Raw genomic sequence first — 19,062 nt, 5'->3', positions numbered from 1 at the left:
CAAGAAACAACCAGAAGCTGACACCCCCTCCCCTTCCTAATTATCCACCCATTTCTGCATGCTCACCTTTGCAGTTCATTGAGCCCCCTTGCAGTTGGTAGACTGGGACTCTGCCTTAGGAAGTTTTGTTTTAAATTGAGGTGAGTGAGGTCCTGGCTGTAGAAGAGGTCGGCAGGCAGGTGCTCCAGGCTACAACATGAGAGGTCCACTGAGCTAATGCGCTGTGACGCGACCTAGAAAGGGATAAAAACACAACTCAAGTTTCATACCATCCTTTCTCCTATAACTGTTTTCCACGGACAGAAACAAGATAACCCCATTTGGGAACACAGACCCGCTGTGCAAGTAGCACCATTATTCAAATATAAACCAAGAGTATTTACTTAGATAGAACTGAGCAAAGTATTACAAAGGCAGGAAACAGTGTCCCTCCGTGGAAGGTACTTACAGTAACCTAGTATAGGAGACAGGTTACAAAGAGCACAGATTATCCTATCAAGTTTAGTGATATCAGTAATCTCCTCCAACTGTAGGGCTTATGTTCCTGAAAACATTCATGGTAAGAGAATTCAGAGCTAAATAATACAAGACTTTAGAGTAAATAACAGGGTTGGGAGATAGACACTAAGATCTACACAGAACCTACGAAAGCCCCTGTATATACTGATTTAAAACAGCACAAAGAAACGCAGGATCAGTGGCCTTGTACATATCTTTAATAATAGTGGTAGCACATAATCAGATTCCACTGCTTGCCTGCTCTGAACTTCTCGCATTGCCTCTCCCACAGTTTCCATTTTGCTTCACATAGGTATTCTAAGTGAAATTTGTTTTATGTCTAAATGTTTATCCACATATTCAAAGTTTTCCCGGTTAAATGGCTCCTATGATAGCCAGAGTCCCAGGGCTACAGGGCATGCTGGAAGCGGAAAAAGCGTTGGGCAGCGTGTATTCTCTCTCCCACATTCCAGGGACTGTGGCGCCAGTTTATGCCATGGCACGTGGCTTCAGGCCCACGTACACACACCTTGGCTCCTTCTTCCCTCACAGAGGCTGTGGGGTTATTGTTCTAAGATCTCGGTTGATTCCTCCTCGTGCTCTTTATCTTTACCAAAGCTTTATGGCAAAAACTCCGTTCCTTATTTGTGATCTGTTCGATGTCCTTTTCCATTTCCAAACCCCAGCTGACCAGCTTTTTTTTTTTTTTTAACATCTTTTTTGGAGTATAATTGCTTTACAATGGTGTGTTAGTTTCTGCTGTATAACAAAGTGAATCAGCTATACATATACACATATCCCCATATCTCCTCCCTCTTGCGTCTCCCTCCCTCCTACCCTCCCTATCCCACCCCTCTAGGTGGTCACAAAGCACCGAGCTCATCTCCCTGTGCCAGGCTGCTTCCCACTAGCTATCTATTTTACATTTCAAACCCTAGCTTTACTCTTTCATGATTATAAAAGGCAGCAGAACATGGTCCTTAGGAGTGTGGCTCTGGTGTCAGTGTGTGGATTCGCATCCCGGCTCTACCACTCAGGAGCTGAGAGAACTTGAGTGCATCACTGAGCTCTCCAAGCTCCCATTTTCTCACCTGTATAACAGGCATAAAGATGACACCTCCATCTACATGCCTGGTCAGAAAAAGCACTCAGTAATTGGTGACTGCTATGACCATTTATGATTGCTACAACTACTTCCAAATACATCTTATACCCATTGGAACCCACATTCTCCTGATGCTAAAAAAGGTATTCAGAAGTAACTTTGCATAAAACACATTCTGCTGATGGCATGTCTGAGGTTAGAAAGAAATTGCTGTGCACGCATGAAAGCTGAGGGGACAGTGGGATGAAAGAAGGCCTGGCAGGGCTCAACTCAAAAGATTTTACAAAGGAAGTCTGAGTTTGCATTTTAGCAATTTCATCTTTCCTTGAATTCTCACTATTAAATAAGAAAAAGAAAATCCAAAACAGGCCAAGTCACCCACAAAAACCAAATGATGTGAAAAAAAGCCAGAATTTAATGGGCAGAAAGGTAGGTGCAAACATGTCACAGCCACACAAGATTCCCTGGCAGGAACCCATTCACGGGAAGTGAGGTTGAAAGTTATACTCGGTGGAATCATTCAGGCAAAAATATGTGGTGAGGAGGGAATGGTGTGTCAGACCTTCCATTTCCTGAGGTACAGGAGTAAAACAAGACAGACACAGTCTGCCCTAAAGGAGTGCACCTCAAGGAGAGGTGAATTAATATACTACTTGACAATGGTTTCAATAATCGTTAAGTGCAAGGGCACAGAGCACAAGCTAAGGAGTCAGGGAAGGCTTCCCAGAGGACCTGATGTCCAAGCTCAAGGCTGAAACTCAAGTGGCAATCTGTGTTTCTGTCAGCCCCAAATCCTTTTCCACTCCTTTCTGTAACAATCCTTCAAATGCATGTGATTCTGACGAGAGCGGCAGCGTAGGCTGGCCCTATGGCTACGGCAGCAGGCATGTATTCCCAGCTCGAGCAATCAGAGCCCCCCAGTGCAGAACCCACAGATTGATCCAACAGGTACTGGCATGTGACCCAGGCCAGGCTAATCAAAGGCCTTCTCTGGGATATATATTCTAAAGCCAGGAGAGAGAGAGAACCTGCCACTTAGAGCTGCAGTTAAAATGACTGAACTAGATTTGTATGTATCAACCTGGATTGATTAAAAAAAAAAAAAGCAAGCTGCAGAATGTTACATACACTATAATGCCATGTATGAAAAACATTTTTAAGATAAACACACACAACAACTCCATATATTATGTATGAATAGTTATATGTGCAGTAAAGCTACACACTATGCATTGGGCATATGCCAAATCAATGACAGTGATGGCCCCTAGATGAGCAGGGAGGGAAATGGAAACAGGAATGGGAGTGTAGGGGATTTGGAATTTAGCTGTGATGCGATTTACTTATAATAAGAATGGAAGAAAAAGAAAAGAATGGAAGATATGGAGGAACTATGTCACTATGTTAACAACTGGGGAGGCCAAGACTGGTACGTGGAAATTGTAATATTATCCTTTGTGCTCTTCTGTGTGTGTGTGTTTAATTGGAAAAAAATAATGTAATCTCAATGAAAATTTCAGTAAAAAGGGGGGAAATGGATGACAGCAGTCTCCTGGCTTTCCTCGCATCCTAGTGTTCTACTACGTGGTGCATCAGAGACGATTCTTCCCCCTGTAACTCAAGGATCCCCCTAACCCTTTGTAGTGGGCTGAATGGCGGGCCCCCCAAAAGGTATGTTCACATACTAATCCCCAGAATCTGTGAATATTAGTTTACATGGCAAAAGAGTGAATATTATCTTACATGACGAAAGATGTGATTAAGGATCTTGAGAGGAGGTACTTATCCTGGATTATCTGGAAGGGCCCTAAATATAATTACATGCATCTTCATAAGACAGGCAGAGGGAATTTTGAGAGAGAAGAAAAGGCAATGTGACCACAGAGGAAGAGACTGATGTGGGCCACAAGCTAAAAAATGCTTAGAACCACCAGAAGTTGGAAGAGGCAAGGAATAGATTCTTCCCTAGAGCCTTCAAAAGGAGCACAGTCCTGCCGACACCTTGATTTTGAACTTCTGGCCTCCAGAACTGTGAGAGAGTAAATTTCTGTTGTCTTAAGTCATCAAGGTTTTGGTAATTTTTAACAACAGCCATAGGAAACTAGTACACCCTTCTTAATTCTTTTCCATAGTACTTTTCATTTTCTTTCATTCAACATGTTTATTGAATACCAACTATATGCCTATTACTTATCTAGGTAAGCACTTAGTATGCTTCAGTAAACAATAAGAAGATCCCTGCCCTCATTAAACTTATCTCACAAATAAGTATATTATATGTTAAAAATTGGTAACTACTATGGAAAAAATAGAGCAAGGAAAAAGGGGTCAGGATTGTTGGGAAGGTTGTAGGTTGTAATTTATATAGGTTGGTCAGGACAGGCCTCACCTAAAAGGTGGCATTTAGACCTGAAGGACATGAGGAAGTTAGCTGAAAGGATTTATCTAGAAGAACACTCCAGGCAGAGGAAGTAGCCAGTGTAAAGGCCCTAAAAAAGGAGTGTGTCTGGTCTGTTCTAAGAACAACATGAAGACCAGTTAAGACAGGGGAGAGTGACCTGTGATGAGGTCAGAAAGGTAAGGGGGTTGCGGGCGGGGAGCAGATCTTGTACCGCCTCTTAGGTTAGTGTAAAGACTCTGGCTTTTTGGGCTTCCCTGGTGGTGCAGTGGTTAAGAATCCGCCTGCCAATGCAGGGGACACGGGTTCCAGCCCTGGCCCGGGAAGATCCCACATGCCACAGAGCAACTAATAAGCCCGTACGCCACAACTACTGAGCCTGCGCTCTAGAGCCCGTGAGCCACAACTACTGAGCCCGTGTGCCACAACTACTGAAGCCTGCGTGCCTAGAGCCCACGCTCCACAACAAGAGAAGCCACCGCAATGAGAAGCCCACACACTGCAACACAGAGCAGCCCCTGCTCACCGCAACTAGAGAAAGCTCGCGCTCAGCAACAAAGACCCAACGCAGCCAAAAATAAATAAAATAAATTAAAAAATAAAAAAAGATTCTGGTTTTTCATGTGAGCAAAATGGGCCGTCGTGGAAAGGTTCCAGAAGAGTCTCTGTCTCTGACTGTAAGCTCATAAAGAAGGGATTTGGGCCTATTTTGTTCACAATGTGCCCTGTGCTCAGCACTTAGTACGACCCTCAGGAAGTATTTGCTGGAAGAATGACAGGGGACTACTTTACAACCCTTCCTTTCTCACCAGTTTGCATCTGACCCATCTGGTGTATTCCTCCATGTGGGGACTACTCTGTAGAGGACACATTCCATTTCAGCTGAAGCATCATACTGAATACTCTCTTTGGACAGCTACAAGATAATGATTAAATGTCAAGTGGTATTTGATTTCTTTCCTCATTCTGGACCGCAAGCTGTTCCCGCTGGAAACAAGGGGGAAGAAAGCACAGTAACAAAGCTACAGCAAGCAAACGTGGTCTGTGGGAGTCGCAGCAGAGCGGGGAACAGGGACAGCGGGGACAGAAGTTAGACATGCCGTGATGGCAGTGGGGCAGTGAGCGGCCAAGGCGACCACAAGAGCTACTACCGCTAGCTGCACCTCTGCCCAGTGCCACGCCCTGCAACAAAGGGGAGATTTAAACGCTTTCCCCCAGATCAGCCTGGGCACGTAAGGACACCACCACAAAGAGGTTTTGCTGCACTCCCAAATGAAAAAACTACCAAAAGGGCTACCCAAAGAGGCTGTGATCCACCTAGATAGCACCTGTTAAAACTAAGATCCTCCTCAAGATAAGAAATTAAAAAAAAGAGAAAGCCACCTGTATACACCTCAGAGCAAGTAGCCTTTTATTATTCTAGCTTTTTTTTTTTTTTTTTTTTCCTAATAGTAATACAAAATAGCAGCTAACATTTAGGGGGCACTCTTCTTTAGATGTAATGTTAAGTTTACTCTTCACAATAACTCAGCATAGTAAGGACTTATCTCCATTTCAAAGATGAACGTTAAAGGGTGTGCCCACGGCCACACAGTGAAAGCAGCAGCAGAGTTTGAATGACAGCATATGCCATGGACTCAGGGCCCCAACACAGTTCAAGTCCTACCCAAAGGGAGGCTCCTCTAATTGCCACGATCAAATCCTAACATAACCCTCAGCCCAGAGCAAAGACGATTTGATGTCATCCCTCACAGACCATCAATGAACCGCACATGAATGGATTCAAGTTTTAGAAGATCAGTTCAAGTAACCATGGCTTGGGAAATCAGTGCTACCTTATATTAACAACAAAAAATTTTAAGGCTAATAATTTAGAGTTAGTAAATCAAATGGGATTTTTTCCTCCATAAACCTCTGTACTTTCCGAGATACATTAAAATGAACATGAATCCCAACCACTGGCTCACGTTGTCTTCTTTTCCAAATGACTTGTGAACACATATGAACCAAAAGCTCATCGGGCCCTCAAAATATTTCCCCCAAAGACCATTGCAGATTAACCATAAAAATGATAATGTGAACAACAAACTTTCCAGATTACCTACTGGGCTTCTACACAGTTCTAACATCCTACTCAGCTTGACACTTTCCTGAGTCGTTTCTTTACCAACCGTTAGCACACTTGTATCAAGTATCTCTGCTCTGAGTCTAGCTGGGTTGCATTTCTAAACCAATATATCTACCCTAGTCCTAACCTATCCCCTCCGTGCTTTCAAAATTATCATCTTCCCTTGCAACAGGACTGCACTCTGCATTACTCACATTATTCCTGATGTTCACTTAGTGGACAATCTTCTTTTATAAGCAACGGAAAGTTCAGAATAACATTCACGTGATTTTTTTGTCCCCACTATATTTTAGTGAAGTGGTATTTATCCTTATTATGTGCAAAGCATGCTCAAAATTGAACAAAATGATTCTGAAAGGCTTGGTCAAAGCAGCTGAAATAGCACAAATAATTCCGCTTGTGCAAAGTAAAATACTGCTGTAAACTGGCATTATGAGTCATTAATTGCTCTGGCCTAGCCTTTAGTGGTTTGGGAAACTATGCCCTGGTTACAGGGATAGTCTCTGGGGAGTTTACCAAACTTCTGTAAAAAATTCTTAACCTCAACTGACTTAGTTTTAATTCTCACCCCCCAAAGATGCTTTGGGAAGACATGAAGTAGGAGAATATAAATTTAGAATAGAGTTTATTCATCTTTCTTAGCTAAGCACTCTAATGACTTATTTTCAATTTCATCCTCATCAATAAAGTTTTATAATAATATCAAACAAAAAATTTCCAATTTTAATAAACTTTAAGCTGTCACTGCTCCAAAACATGCAATCATTTCTTTAAAAAAATTCTACAAATATAGGAAATGCCTTAACTTGACTCCAGACATTTTCACAATGACATCTCATTTCTTGATCCTGTACTAATTATCATTTTATAAAATCTGTTTAACAGCAGATGCAGAAAACCTTCCTATAAAATTAATTACAATATATACATTAATAATGTCCTAATAGGGGCATATCAAACTGCCAATTTGGGACTTAGTAAATTCTACCTGGAATTCTGGTATTTTATCGTTTCTTTGCCTTAAATGAGTAAATGATATGAAAAATTTTTAAACCCAAGAAATAAAATACACAAATTTACACACCATTCCAAACCACCAGATGTAATCAAATCAATGAAGACAAACAAGAAGATGTGGAGAGGCTATCATTGACAGACAAAAATGAGAGATGGAACTCTCTGAGGCAAATTATTCAGGGAAGGGAGGGGTCTACGATTTTAAGATTAGGCTTACTAAAACTATAAGGTACCATTTAAAACATCGTTAAGGGACCAAAGAATAATAGAGCATGGAGAGAGCTGCAGGCTGGAAAAGGAAAGAAGGAAGGAAGGGAGGGGGGGGAAGAGAGACAGAAAAAGAGAGAGAGAAAGAAAAGAGAAGCGTTAGATAGATGACTGACTGACAGATAAGCAAACAAATAAATAAAACACATGGCTCACTGTAAAAGCACCAGGCTATAACCATAAAGAAAAACAATATTGAGAAATTTAGACTAAGAGTTCCTCCTAGGTGTCCCGACTTCTCTTTGCAGGTGAGTAGAGGGGATGAGTGCACCTTTCAACATGTATCTACCATTTGTCTTTATGAAACAGACACTGGACATGATATTGGAGAGATGCACATTTCGTCTTCAAAAAATGGGTCCCTTGAAGGCACAGACATCTAACAAGTATAATTCCAAAATGCACATGCAATGGTGCGGTAGGAACACACAGAGCACAGGACACAAACCCCAGAGCTCCTCAGGCCGTTCCGGCACTGACGGTCCCCTCACGCGCCAAGATGGGCAGGTATTCCCAGGCACCAGTGCAGAGACTGGCACCGCACCATCAGGAACAGGCAGAGCTGCAGGATGTGTCCCACGAGCTCGTGGTACAGCCTAAACTAGAAACGCACACCTGGCACCTCACCCTCTCTGAGTGTGAGAGGCTCGGAGAAGATGGTACCCGCAGCCTCCAGAATCACTAACCATGTCCCTCTAACAGTCATCTTCCTTCCACACACACAAAGCCCACTGTGTTTCTCAGTAAGAAAAGAAAAATAGAGCTTGGCTTGGGTGGAGATCAAATCTGAACTCAGAGTTCCTTCCTCATTTCCTTATTGGCAAAATATGTGTAGACAAGCTCTTTAGAATATGACCACCTGAGAGTGTCTCTGAGCTCCATCACGGCAGCATTCCCCCAAAGGGAGCATCTCCTCGACAAAGGAGAAGGGAAAAGATTGCTAACCACAAAAAACTTACATTCTAACTTTCTATTAAAATAAGTAACATAAATGCACACTTAAATGATTCTCTCTTAGAAACAGGCTACTTGTTTTCCATTTAAAATACAAATGACACATACACCTCATTGGTTAAGTACCAGTCTAACATACAAGGTCTAGTATGTTTAACATAGAGAGTTCGCTGATATTTTTTCAATTATTCGAGTATTCCTTACTTTATAAAATAAATCAGACCAGTGAGTAGAAGAATTTAACTGCTCAGAGCAGTTGTAGATAATCCAATACTCTGGGTTACAAATATTGGGGTCTTCCAAGGTTAGTAAATATATCACGGAAACTAAACTCTTAAGATATTATGTATTTTTACATTGGTCTAAACACTCATCAGATTAAAATGATTTAACTTCAAAATATAAGACGACCAGATGTAGAGATCTGGTTAATCATATATGCTAAGTTCCTGATATAGCAATACTTGACCGGTTTTTGAAGTTAGACAACAGTAGTCCCCTCAACACTGAAACCAATTTAATTTGCTTTGGGTGACTCAGAAGGCATCTCAGATTTCCTAAATACGTCTTGGTCATTATTTAAGAAGATCAGTGATCCGTGGCCATGCTCAAGTGTCCTTAGCAGCACACCCCAGTCAACAGACTGCTTGGTAAATCACCTTTTATTCTAATACTGAGCTGCCTGGATTCTACTGACAACTGTGTATTTGAAGTACTTCTCTTTGACATTTTCAGTAAGTCTCAGTTATTATTTGAATCTTGGTTTGTTTTGCCCCTTCAGGCCACTGTAAAACATTGGAAGTACAATTAAAGAAGAAGCAAGGAAGAGGAACTCCCTGCATAAAGCAGTGCTGGATACTTTACATCTCAGTTCCCTCATCTGCAAAATGGAGATGATAATATCTCCTCAAAGGTTATTTCCTTTTGTGGTAAAGCCCGACCTCACACAATGTTATGGGCACCGACCTCACAGGGATACTATAAAGCATCTAGAATAGCTCTTGGCACACAGAAAAAAGTTACCAAAATGTTAGTTATCACTATTTGTTGTCACTACTGCATCAATTCAGTCGGCTAAATGATTTTATTATTAACAAAATATATCTATTAACAATTTGGGGGGAAAAACAAAGAGTCTTTTTATTTTTGTGTTGACCTCATGAATGAATAACTAACTCCCTTTGGACATAATGTCTAAAGCAAGGAAAACAATGGTCACATACTCTGTGCTCATCAGATAGTATCTGCAGGTATATCAAGAAACTGCAGAGCACCCAAAGGAAGAAGCTAGAGAAGGGATCTGGAAACCAAGTGATGACGAAATTGTTGGAATTACCAGAGATGTTTCTCCTAAAAGTAGATTGCTAAGAGGTGGGGGAGGGCAGAGAAATCATAGAAACTTCAATAGTTAGAGTTTATCAAATAGGAGAGTGAGTACGATTACCTTTTGTTAAACCAGAGGGCAAAACTAGGGTCAGTGAGTCAAAGGTATAGGGATAAAGACTTCAGCTCACTTCGAAGGAAGAGCTGTCTTGTCAGACACTATAGGTATCTGAAAGGCTGTAGACCTTTTCCAGGAGGGAGGTAAGTCTGGGAGTCCACAAGGTCCTTCTCAAATCTTAAATTCTAATTCTCTCAACTAAGAGCCACTTGATGATGACTAGACTTTAAGGTTAATGAACACTTTTAAAGAAAATGCCAAGTAATTGTTAAGGCAACTGTTCCAGAAAACTACAAGTAATATTACCTTTTCGGCGACTACAAGGGCCCTTCCCAATCTTAAAATAACATGCTGTAACTTTAAAACACAGCTGTAGGGACTTCCCTGGTGGCACAGTGGTTAGGAGTCCACCCGCCAATGCAGGGGACATGGGTTCGAGCTCTGGTCCGGGAGGATCCCATATGCCGTGGAGCAGCTGAGCCCGTGTGCCACAACTACTGAGCCTGTACTCTACAGCCCCCGAGCCACAACTTCTGAGCCCATGCGCCACAACTACTGAGGCCCGCGTGCCTAGAGCCCGTGCTCCGCAACAAGAGAAGCCACTGCAATGAGAAACCCGCACACCACAACGAACAGTAGTCCCGGATCGCCACAACTAAAGATAGCCCGTGCATAGCAACGAAGACCCAGTGCACCCAAAAGTCAATAAATAAATAAGCTTATTAAAACAAAACAAAAAACAAACAAAAAAACACAGCTGTATGTTCCTCCCTTAAAACCTAAAATGTATTTTACTAAAGATAACAACATACAGATAAAATACACATGAGGAACACATTTCTTCCATTTGCTGAAGTCCTGACGCTAGAAGTGGAGCCTAGAAGAATGCCTGGCACAGAGAAACGGTGGAATAAATATTCTCTCATCCCCCCTTCACTACGTTCTGTCGCCCCCAACAACAGAGCTGTTGACAGAACAGGGGAGGGAGGGTGGGAAGACAGAAGAAGGGAAGATGGAGACACATGGGATGAGTTTAACATGTAAAGTACACAAGTCAGCACCGTTTCACAAAGCATGCTGCCTCTGTCAGGATACAGTAAGCAAACTAGGTATCTTTTTCATTTGTATAAAAGTGGATTGAAAAGCTCTGAAGAAAATAAATTTAAATAATTTTAAATGGAAATGACTTAGAATGAAGGAGAAACCCCTTCTTTAGGAATATATTCACTAGGATTTCAGAACCAATAGTTACTATAGAAAAAAAAAGAAGGGATTAGCAATGTGGAAATAAGATGAAGCATAATTATAATTGCAAAGAGACCATTTTAATATTTCCACTAAATCACAGTATTATGTATTAGAAAAACAAAATTTAATGTAATCCAAAATACTTTATCTTTAGTTTAAATTCAAAGTAGAATTTCTAAATTCCCTAATTTCATAAACTATTTATATCTATAATAAGGAACGATTCCACAATATGAATTTTTGTGTAACTATACTGGAAAGTTAATTATGATGTTTCGTGAAATAGTCAAATTTTCCCAAGAAAATAAAATGGAATGAGCAGGATACTATCCAGATGGGCAGTCCTTTTTTCTTTTTTAAGATTGTTTTTTTTTTAATGGCTGTGTTGGGTCTTCATTGCTGTGCGCGGGCTTTCTCTAGTTGCAGCGAGTGGGACCTACTCTTCGTTGCAGTGCACAGGCTTCTCATTGTGGTGGCTTCTCTTTTTGTGGAGCATGGGCTCTAGGCACACAGGCTTCAGTAGTTGCGGCGCACGGGCTCAGTAGTTGTGGCTCGCAAGCTCTAGAGCACAGGCTCAGTAGTTATGGCGCACGGGCTTAGTTGCTCCGTGGCATGTGGGGTCTTCCTGGACCAGGGCTCGAACCCGTGTCCCCTGCACGGGCAGGCGGATTCTTAACCACTGCGCCACCAGGGAAGTCCTGGGCAGTACTTTCTAACTTTAGCTTCCATTTTTTCCTTTTTCACGTTGCTCAGACATCTGTGATATGACTACACATTTACATTTTACACAGTTGTACTTTTGTAGATATTTTATCTCTCCTTGAAATGCTCTTTCCCCTTGTCTTTGTTGTGAACTCCTATTCATCCTTCAAACTCAGCTTGCTCATTACCTCCTTGAAGCTTCCTGTACCTAAATATTTCATACACTGAATTTCCAAACTTTTCTCATATCTTCACTACAGAATTGGTACAAGAGCAATTTTCTAGGGATTGGGGTGACATTTTATAAACTAAAATCCATGTCACTCAGACCCTCAATTCTACTTCAGATTCTGCCATAGACTTGCTAGATTGTCATGGTCAAACGGCCCTTGATTCTTTATCTAAAGAATGGGTATAAAATGTGAAGGGAGGGTTTCCAAAAAAAGCCCCTTTAAGCCCTGGACTCCTTAGCAGAACAGGATTGAGAGTACAGCTTCTTACCCTTATAACCCCAAGGTAACCAGCAACAGCAAAATCCCTAAAAGACAAGTGACTAACCATGCTGACAAAAAGCAGAATACTCCCTAAATTACACTTCAAATTAAGAGACAAAATATGTGTAAATATGTGCAAAAGATGACTAAGTGATCTTAAAGGGTTCCTTGCAACTACATCAAATGACACAAATTTATATGCTGGAAACAATCCTATTCCACCAGATTGATTTGACTCTGTGATTAGTGAAGTATTCTTTGAGTAAAATCTGGACAATAAAACACTCTTTTTAAGCACATGAAAGCAAAAGTTCAACTGTGATTCACCATATATCTTATTCTTATTTAAAGGGTGATGTTTACTCATCATTTCACGTGATCGTTAATTCAGCATGAGATGTTGCCCTGACTTGCCTACACTATGCGTATTAAGGGTGAACCGAAATATCACGGCAACCAAAACTTTAACGTGGTGACTTTTTTTCATTTAAAAAAAAAAAAAAAGATGGCCTAGAATTAAAATACTATGACTAATACTAAAAGAAAGATAGCCAGAGAGATAAGCACTGTGAAAGCCACCGTCGCTGGCAACTGCCAGCCTGTTAACCACTGATCAACAAGGAAAGAGATATGTGGACAAACTAAGTGGCCTTATGAGGCGTCAACTTATACCACTGGGCCATACAACATATACATATAACACAACTGGCCACAAGCTAAGAATTGGGGAAGCTGAGTAATAGGTATGAGCGTATTATCTCTACTTCTAAATATTTGACATTTTCCACAATGAAAAGTTAAAAACACATTCATGCATACTTTAATTAACTAATAATAAATAAATGTTTTTCACTTGGAAAAAAAACAACAAAAACAAACAAATAACCCCACATTCATGCACAACACCAAATCAGTGATCTAAATCCCCTTTTAAGCTTCCTTGAAATCAAGAAACAGACTTTAATGTGGGACAATACAGTGTCCCAGAAGTGACTAAGACTTTAAATTAAAAATAAGTACGACTTAGGCTATAGATTCACATGAAGACTAACTTTGAAGAGAATCCACAGGATCAATCAACATGTCTAAAACCAATGTACTCCAAAAAGTGGGCCACAAAGAGGGACAGCCGGGGCAGCATTTCTGTAAAGTCACTCGTACACCTGACTGGAGCACTTCTGCAATTCCTGTTCTTCCCTCAACTACTACCCTCGCCCTCGCATCACTGCCCCACCAACCACTTTGAAGACACGCTGGACAGGTACCCATGTTGAGCTAGCAGAGTCCGTTCTACACAGCATACAACAGGATGTTTGCTGAATTTTTAAAGCGTGCCGTGCATTAATATTTCAGGGATGACTTTAAAATCAACATTGTAATCCTCCCAAAGGAGCCATTTCTTCCACAGTAACTACCACTAACACCCGCCCCAAATTAAAAACTCTAAAGGGACAGCCTCGGGTGTTATTTTGGCAAGCAAAAACTAAGGGCTAAGATTAAGTTTAAAAAATAATAAGTATATAAGAGCCTGTCTTGGTAGAACACGGCTAATTAATAACCTTTTATATATGTTCACAAAGTCAACTAAAAAAATTAGAAGAATAGCATTTTTCTTGTAGCTAAGATCCAGAAGCATAAACTGAAAATAAAGAATTTTTATTTTAAATTAATTATCTAATTCATTTTAATTCAAAAATCATTGGAATTTGCTTCTTTTTGTCTTCCCACCCTGGGGTGAGGATAGTCATTAAGAATCAGAAACTCAGATACTTCTTTCTGTTGTTGGTTTGTCTTTCCTTCAGACAATTATTAAAACGAATCCTCATTTAAACATCAGGATATGGACAATCCATTCTGTCAATGTTTTGTTCCTCAATAAGAAGAAAAGAAAAAGAAACTGTTTCCATAGTAACCCTGAGTGTGACTAAACTGTATACCTTCCTAAGACCTACATATAAGGAAGAACAGACAATGGAAAGGGGAAGCTAGAAGCAGAAGTGGCTTGTCCATCAGCCGGTGCCACTCCACGCTTCCCATACACACATATCCCAAAGGGACCGAGTTCTAATCCTCGTTCCAGCAGCCCCAATCTACCCTCCCAGGATGTGGGGTTAAAGGAAAAGACACTATCATAGCATTTTCCTCAACATACAAAGTTTAAAGAGTGTGGCCATATTTTATATGGGTTTCATACCCAAATAGAGAGTTCTCTCACTTATTCCTCCTATAATACCTAACCTCTTTAATCAGACCATTACAGCTCATTTCCCCTTTAATTCACTAAGTATAACAACTTCTAAAAATTTTTGAAATGTGTATCTGGTTTTAAGGGTTGAAGAAAAGGAAGACACTGTATCTAAAATCTGCATTTATTAAAATACTTGCCCTCTATCCCCTAACCCTGACTTTTCAGGAAGAAATCTTCTTTCTCCCCAATGTCTGCCATGCTTAATTACTTTACCCCAAAAGGCTGCTGTCCTGGTTAAGAGCAGCAGAAGGTTCCTTGTTCAGATAAACTAAGCATATGTGTGTCTTATGCTTAAAATAAACATAAAAACAGGTAATATTTTTTAAAAAATATATTGTCCAGCCAGTCAGTGATGATGGCAGGAATGATGGTCATAAAATTATTTATGTATTTATTTAGTCAGTCATACATACACACACACACTTACTATGTGCCAGTGTAAGTCCATGACATGCATATTTCATATAAGCACTAAGAGGTAAGTGCTATTATTATTTCCTTTATCAAATGAAAAGGCTTAATATTTAGAAACTTAGATACAGTCACACGGCCAGTAAATGTTAGAACCCAGGTCTCCTTAGCTGAGACTCAAACTCTTTACTCCTACACCATTTGGCCTCCCCAGACATTCAGAGCAGTTCTAAAGGGAGGGGAGGTTAAGGTTCTGATTCAAGTTCATCCTAGTTAATATCAGTTAACTACCAGTTGAGTACTTGTTAATACTAGTAATCTAAGGTAATTAACTCAAAGTCCCCCCTCCCTCCTGGAAGTGTGAAATGTAAGCTGCAGTCTTGTGTATGTACATGTGTGCAGCTACATTACATTTCAGCACGTACCTATCCGATGGTTCCTAACAGCCATACAATAATGAGGGAAAAGGGAAACTCACACCAACATTCCTGTTCCTCATCCTGCCACCATCATGTGCTCCTGTGTCACAATTCTCCCCTCCACCCCCTCCTACTGAGAGGTCTGATGTCTGAACCAGTTCAAGGTTTGCATAATCGGAGTGAGAGCCTCATTACAGAGACACCACCCTATTAGACCATAGAAATGGCATATTAACCAACCAGCAACAGGGAAGAGTACTAACCAAGCTAACACTTGACACTTACAATCACCTGCCACAAGTTAGAAATCAACATTTTTCACACCTTATTTAAGAGATATTTAATAATCTTCCTCTTGCACTCCACCTCTCTGCTGTCTCCCTAGGAACAGAAGCTCTTTGAAGTGAAGAACTGTATTTTGCTAGAGTTTTAAAGGCGCAAATATGGAGTCTAATTCGTGCTATGGTTTCTGACTGAGACTACAATCTACACAGCAATTCAATGAACCTAGAAGCCATTCTTTATGTTTCCCTTTTCCTCATGCTCTTTATCTAATTTATCAGTAAACCTGTCACTTGATCCCCAAAACACATCTGTTCACTTCTCTCCATTTCCACCTTCACCTCTTGCCTAGAATACACCACAAGAGCCTCTTGACGGTCAGGCCCCCCTGCTTCTATTCTTGCCCTCCACAATCCATTCTCTACACAACAGCCAATGTGATGTGAGATCATGGAACCTTCTGGAAGAAAACTCTTTAATGGCTTGCCATTATGCCAATGACAAAATCCAGACTTTTCATCCTCTTCTATAACAGAAGACCCTCGTCTTCTCTGACCTTCACCATCCCTCCTTCCAGTCTTAGGGCTCTCTCACTCCCTTCTCCCACTACCTGCAAAGCTACCCTCACCAGATCTTCAAATAATCAGCTATTTCATTCATTGAAGTATCATTTTAAATGTCCCCTCCTCAGAGTTATTCCTCTCCCATCATTCTCTGTCATATCACTTTGTATTATAGCATGATGATTAACTGATATTTTCTTTCTTCTCTGTTTACTTATTTATCATTTGTCTCTCCAGTATAAGCCCTACCCAGAGAGGGAAACTGGACTTGTTCTTTGCTGCATCCTAGTGCATAAAATACACACCTGACATACAGAAGGTGCTTAATAAATGCTTGCTGGCTTTAGAACAGTGATTTATCAATTGTGTGGATGTTTAATATACAAGACTATTAAATTCAATACCTATTAATCTTTCTGTTATTATTGTTTCAATCAAAGCAATCTGTCATTGGTAAGCTTGATAATTTACATAAACTTTTATTTACATCCTTATCCATGTTTGTTTAAGAATTTATACCTCTGACTTGTTCGAAAAAGAATGTAAAGCAGCTATTACACTGCATTTGGTATAAAAGGTCAAAACATCTCCATATAGGACATTCTATAAAATACCTGACCACTACATCCCCAAAACTGTCAAGGTCATGAAAAACAAAGAAAGACTGAAAAACTGTCAGAGATCAGGGGAGACAAAGGAGAAATGACAACCAAGTGCACTGTGGTGCCCTGGATTAGATCTTGGAACAGAAAAATAACATTAATGGAAAAACTAGTGAAATCCAAATAATTTCAGAGTAACGTACTAATGTTGGTTTCTTAGTTTTGACAAATGTATCATGGTAATATTAGATGTCTGGGAAACCAAGTGAGGAGTATACAGAAACTCTCTATACTGTCCTTGCAACTTTTCTGTAAATAGAAGATTACTCCGAAAACAAAAGTTTACTTTAAAAATCAACATCTCCATATAGACAGAAATTTAAACTGCAGTTTGACCATAGTTTGGCATTTTATTCTGAATAGAGTATGGGCCATTGACTTATTGCTTTGAACCCATACAACCACGTAATGTTAAAAGCACGATATTATATAATATTTGTCTCCTCACATTTGCAACAACAAGAGTAATTTTAAAACAACTAGACAGATATACTAGTTGCCTCTAATATCACATTAATTCTACATGCAAGTGTGAAGGAGAAGTGTCATCTTTCCCTTTTTCTCTAGTAGGGGTGCTGTCTTGTACGTTTAGAACCTCCATTTGCCTACTAGGTTGGGAGAATATTCAAAGTCCTATCAACCTAAACTCTGTCCATTGCTTCTTCCTAAAAGGAGAAACTAATGTTCCTAAGTATATTGTATCATCAGAGAACACAGTTTTCTCCCCCTGATAATTCAAATGAGCCCAGTATGTCAAAAAGACTTTCTAGACATTATTCTCTAATTTTCTCTTAACTGCTCTACAAAGTTATTCCTTATTCATTCACTTGACAAATAATTACATCATGCAGCAGTCTGAATCACACTGAACTTGAATAACAAATTGGATTATAAATTCAAAAATATGAAAGCAAATTCCACTGTAATGTTTCTGCACCCTAGGGAGGTTTCATCATTTCATAAACACACCCAAAATCAAGGCACAAAGTACTGCCATCTAACCCACTGTACATAATTCTACAAATGTGATATAAAAACGTTCTCACACACAGCACCTGAAATACCAGCATTTCTTTATCTTATTTATCAGTTTATTGTGGGTTCCAGTACACACACACACACACACACATACACACACACAGAGGTATTTTGTTTCATGGGTCATGGTAATCTTATTTAAACAGAGGACTATAAAATGGGAAAAATAATTAAGACGAAAAAAGAAATCAAACCATTCAAAAGGCAGAAATTGAAAAGGTGAAAGGGAGATGGTATAAGATTAGACTGCTTATAAGAAAAAATGGTCAGAGGAAAAGGGGAAATTTGTAACAATTCTCTGGGTATTTTGTGGTTTTGTAGTTGTCCTACCCTGCGCCAGTCCCTTAAATATTCTCAACCTCATGTTCCTTCACTACAACATTAAGATAATAATGACAGTCTACCCACTGAATTCTTTTTTAAGTATAAACAAAATGGGCAAATAAAACACAATTTTTAAAAAGCTACTTTTCACCAAAATGAGCTTTTAAAAAGACTGAAAATTGCTAACTACTGGCAATATCTGAAAAGAAAAAAATGAGTGTATAACTATATTTTTGTAAAGCAGAAGCAACTCTTTAGCCAGCCAGAAGCTGAACAAAATTCTTGGTTAAATGCTTACCTTGGAGACTTGTCGAAGCCACCTTAAATACTCTGTGAACGTATCAAAACAAATGTAGTAAGTCTGGCTTTGGGGTCCCGAGGAGCTAAACGCTAAACAGTGCTGGTGTTTTTTCACTTCTTCTACCTATAAAAAACAAAGAGTGACAAAAACATGTCAGAAAGCAGGATATTTACCGAGCTCATTAACTGTCCCTTAGACCAGTGAGCCTGCACAGCTTTGCATCTATCTCTTTATGTGTGCCTCTTACTACTTAAAGCATGTAAGCTCCTAAGTCTGACCAACCAATCTGAATTACAAGGAAACCAAAAAGGGGATTATTACCTTCAAGAGATTTCCCCACAATAGTGAAATTCTCTTCTTCCTGTTTAAAATTGTAACAGACTCTCTTTTTTATCCTTCTATACCCTCACAATAGGGTGCTGAGGTTCTTACTTCCTGTTAAAGAGGACTTTTACTGAAGATTTTACTTAAGAATTTTTATGGCAGGTGAATTTTTACTTAGGGGACTTTTGTATTACTCTGAATTACAACCTTTTATTAAAAGAGGTCTTCAAGCATGTTA

The 19,062-nt window shown here is 39.9% G+C and overlaps 1 protein-coding gene across 1 annotated transcript in view; it reads right to left on the bottom strand.

The window, feature by feature from the left end:
- Positions 1–19,062, bottom strand: part of PHLPP1 (PH domain and leucine rich repeat protein phosphatase 1) — a 213,454-nt gene that overhangs the window by 80,314 nt on the left and 114,078 nt on the right. The window contains exons 3-4 of the mRNA XM_059894348.1: positions 18,498–18,623; positions 67–233 (exon numbers count right to left, since the gene is read on the bottom strand). Of these exons, the coding sequence (XP_059750331.1) occupies positions 67–233; positions 18,498–18,623 (293 nt within the window). The remainder of the gene's footprint in view (positions 1–66; positions 234–18,497; positions 18,624–19,062) is intronic.

Source organism: Balaenoptera ricei, chromosome 14 (assembly GCF_028023285.1).
Source record: "Balaenoptera ricei isolate mBalRic1 chromosome 14, mBalRic1.hap2, whole genome shotgun sequence".
Classification (NCBI taxonomy): Eukaryota; Metazoa; Chordata; class Mammalia; order Artiodactyla; family Balaenopteridae; genus Balaenoptera; species Balaenoptera ricei.
This window is presented reverse-complemented; position numbering and strand designations above follow the sequence as displayed.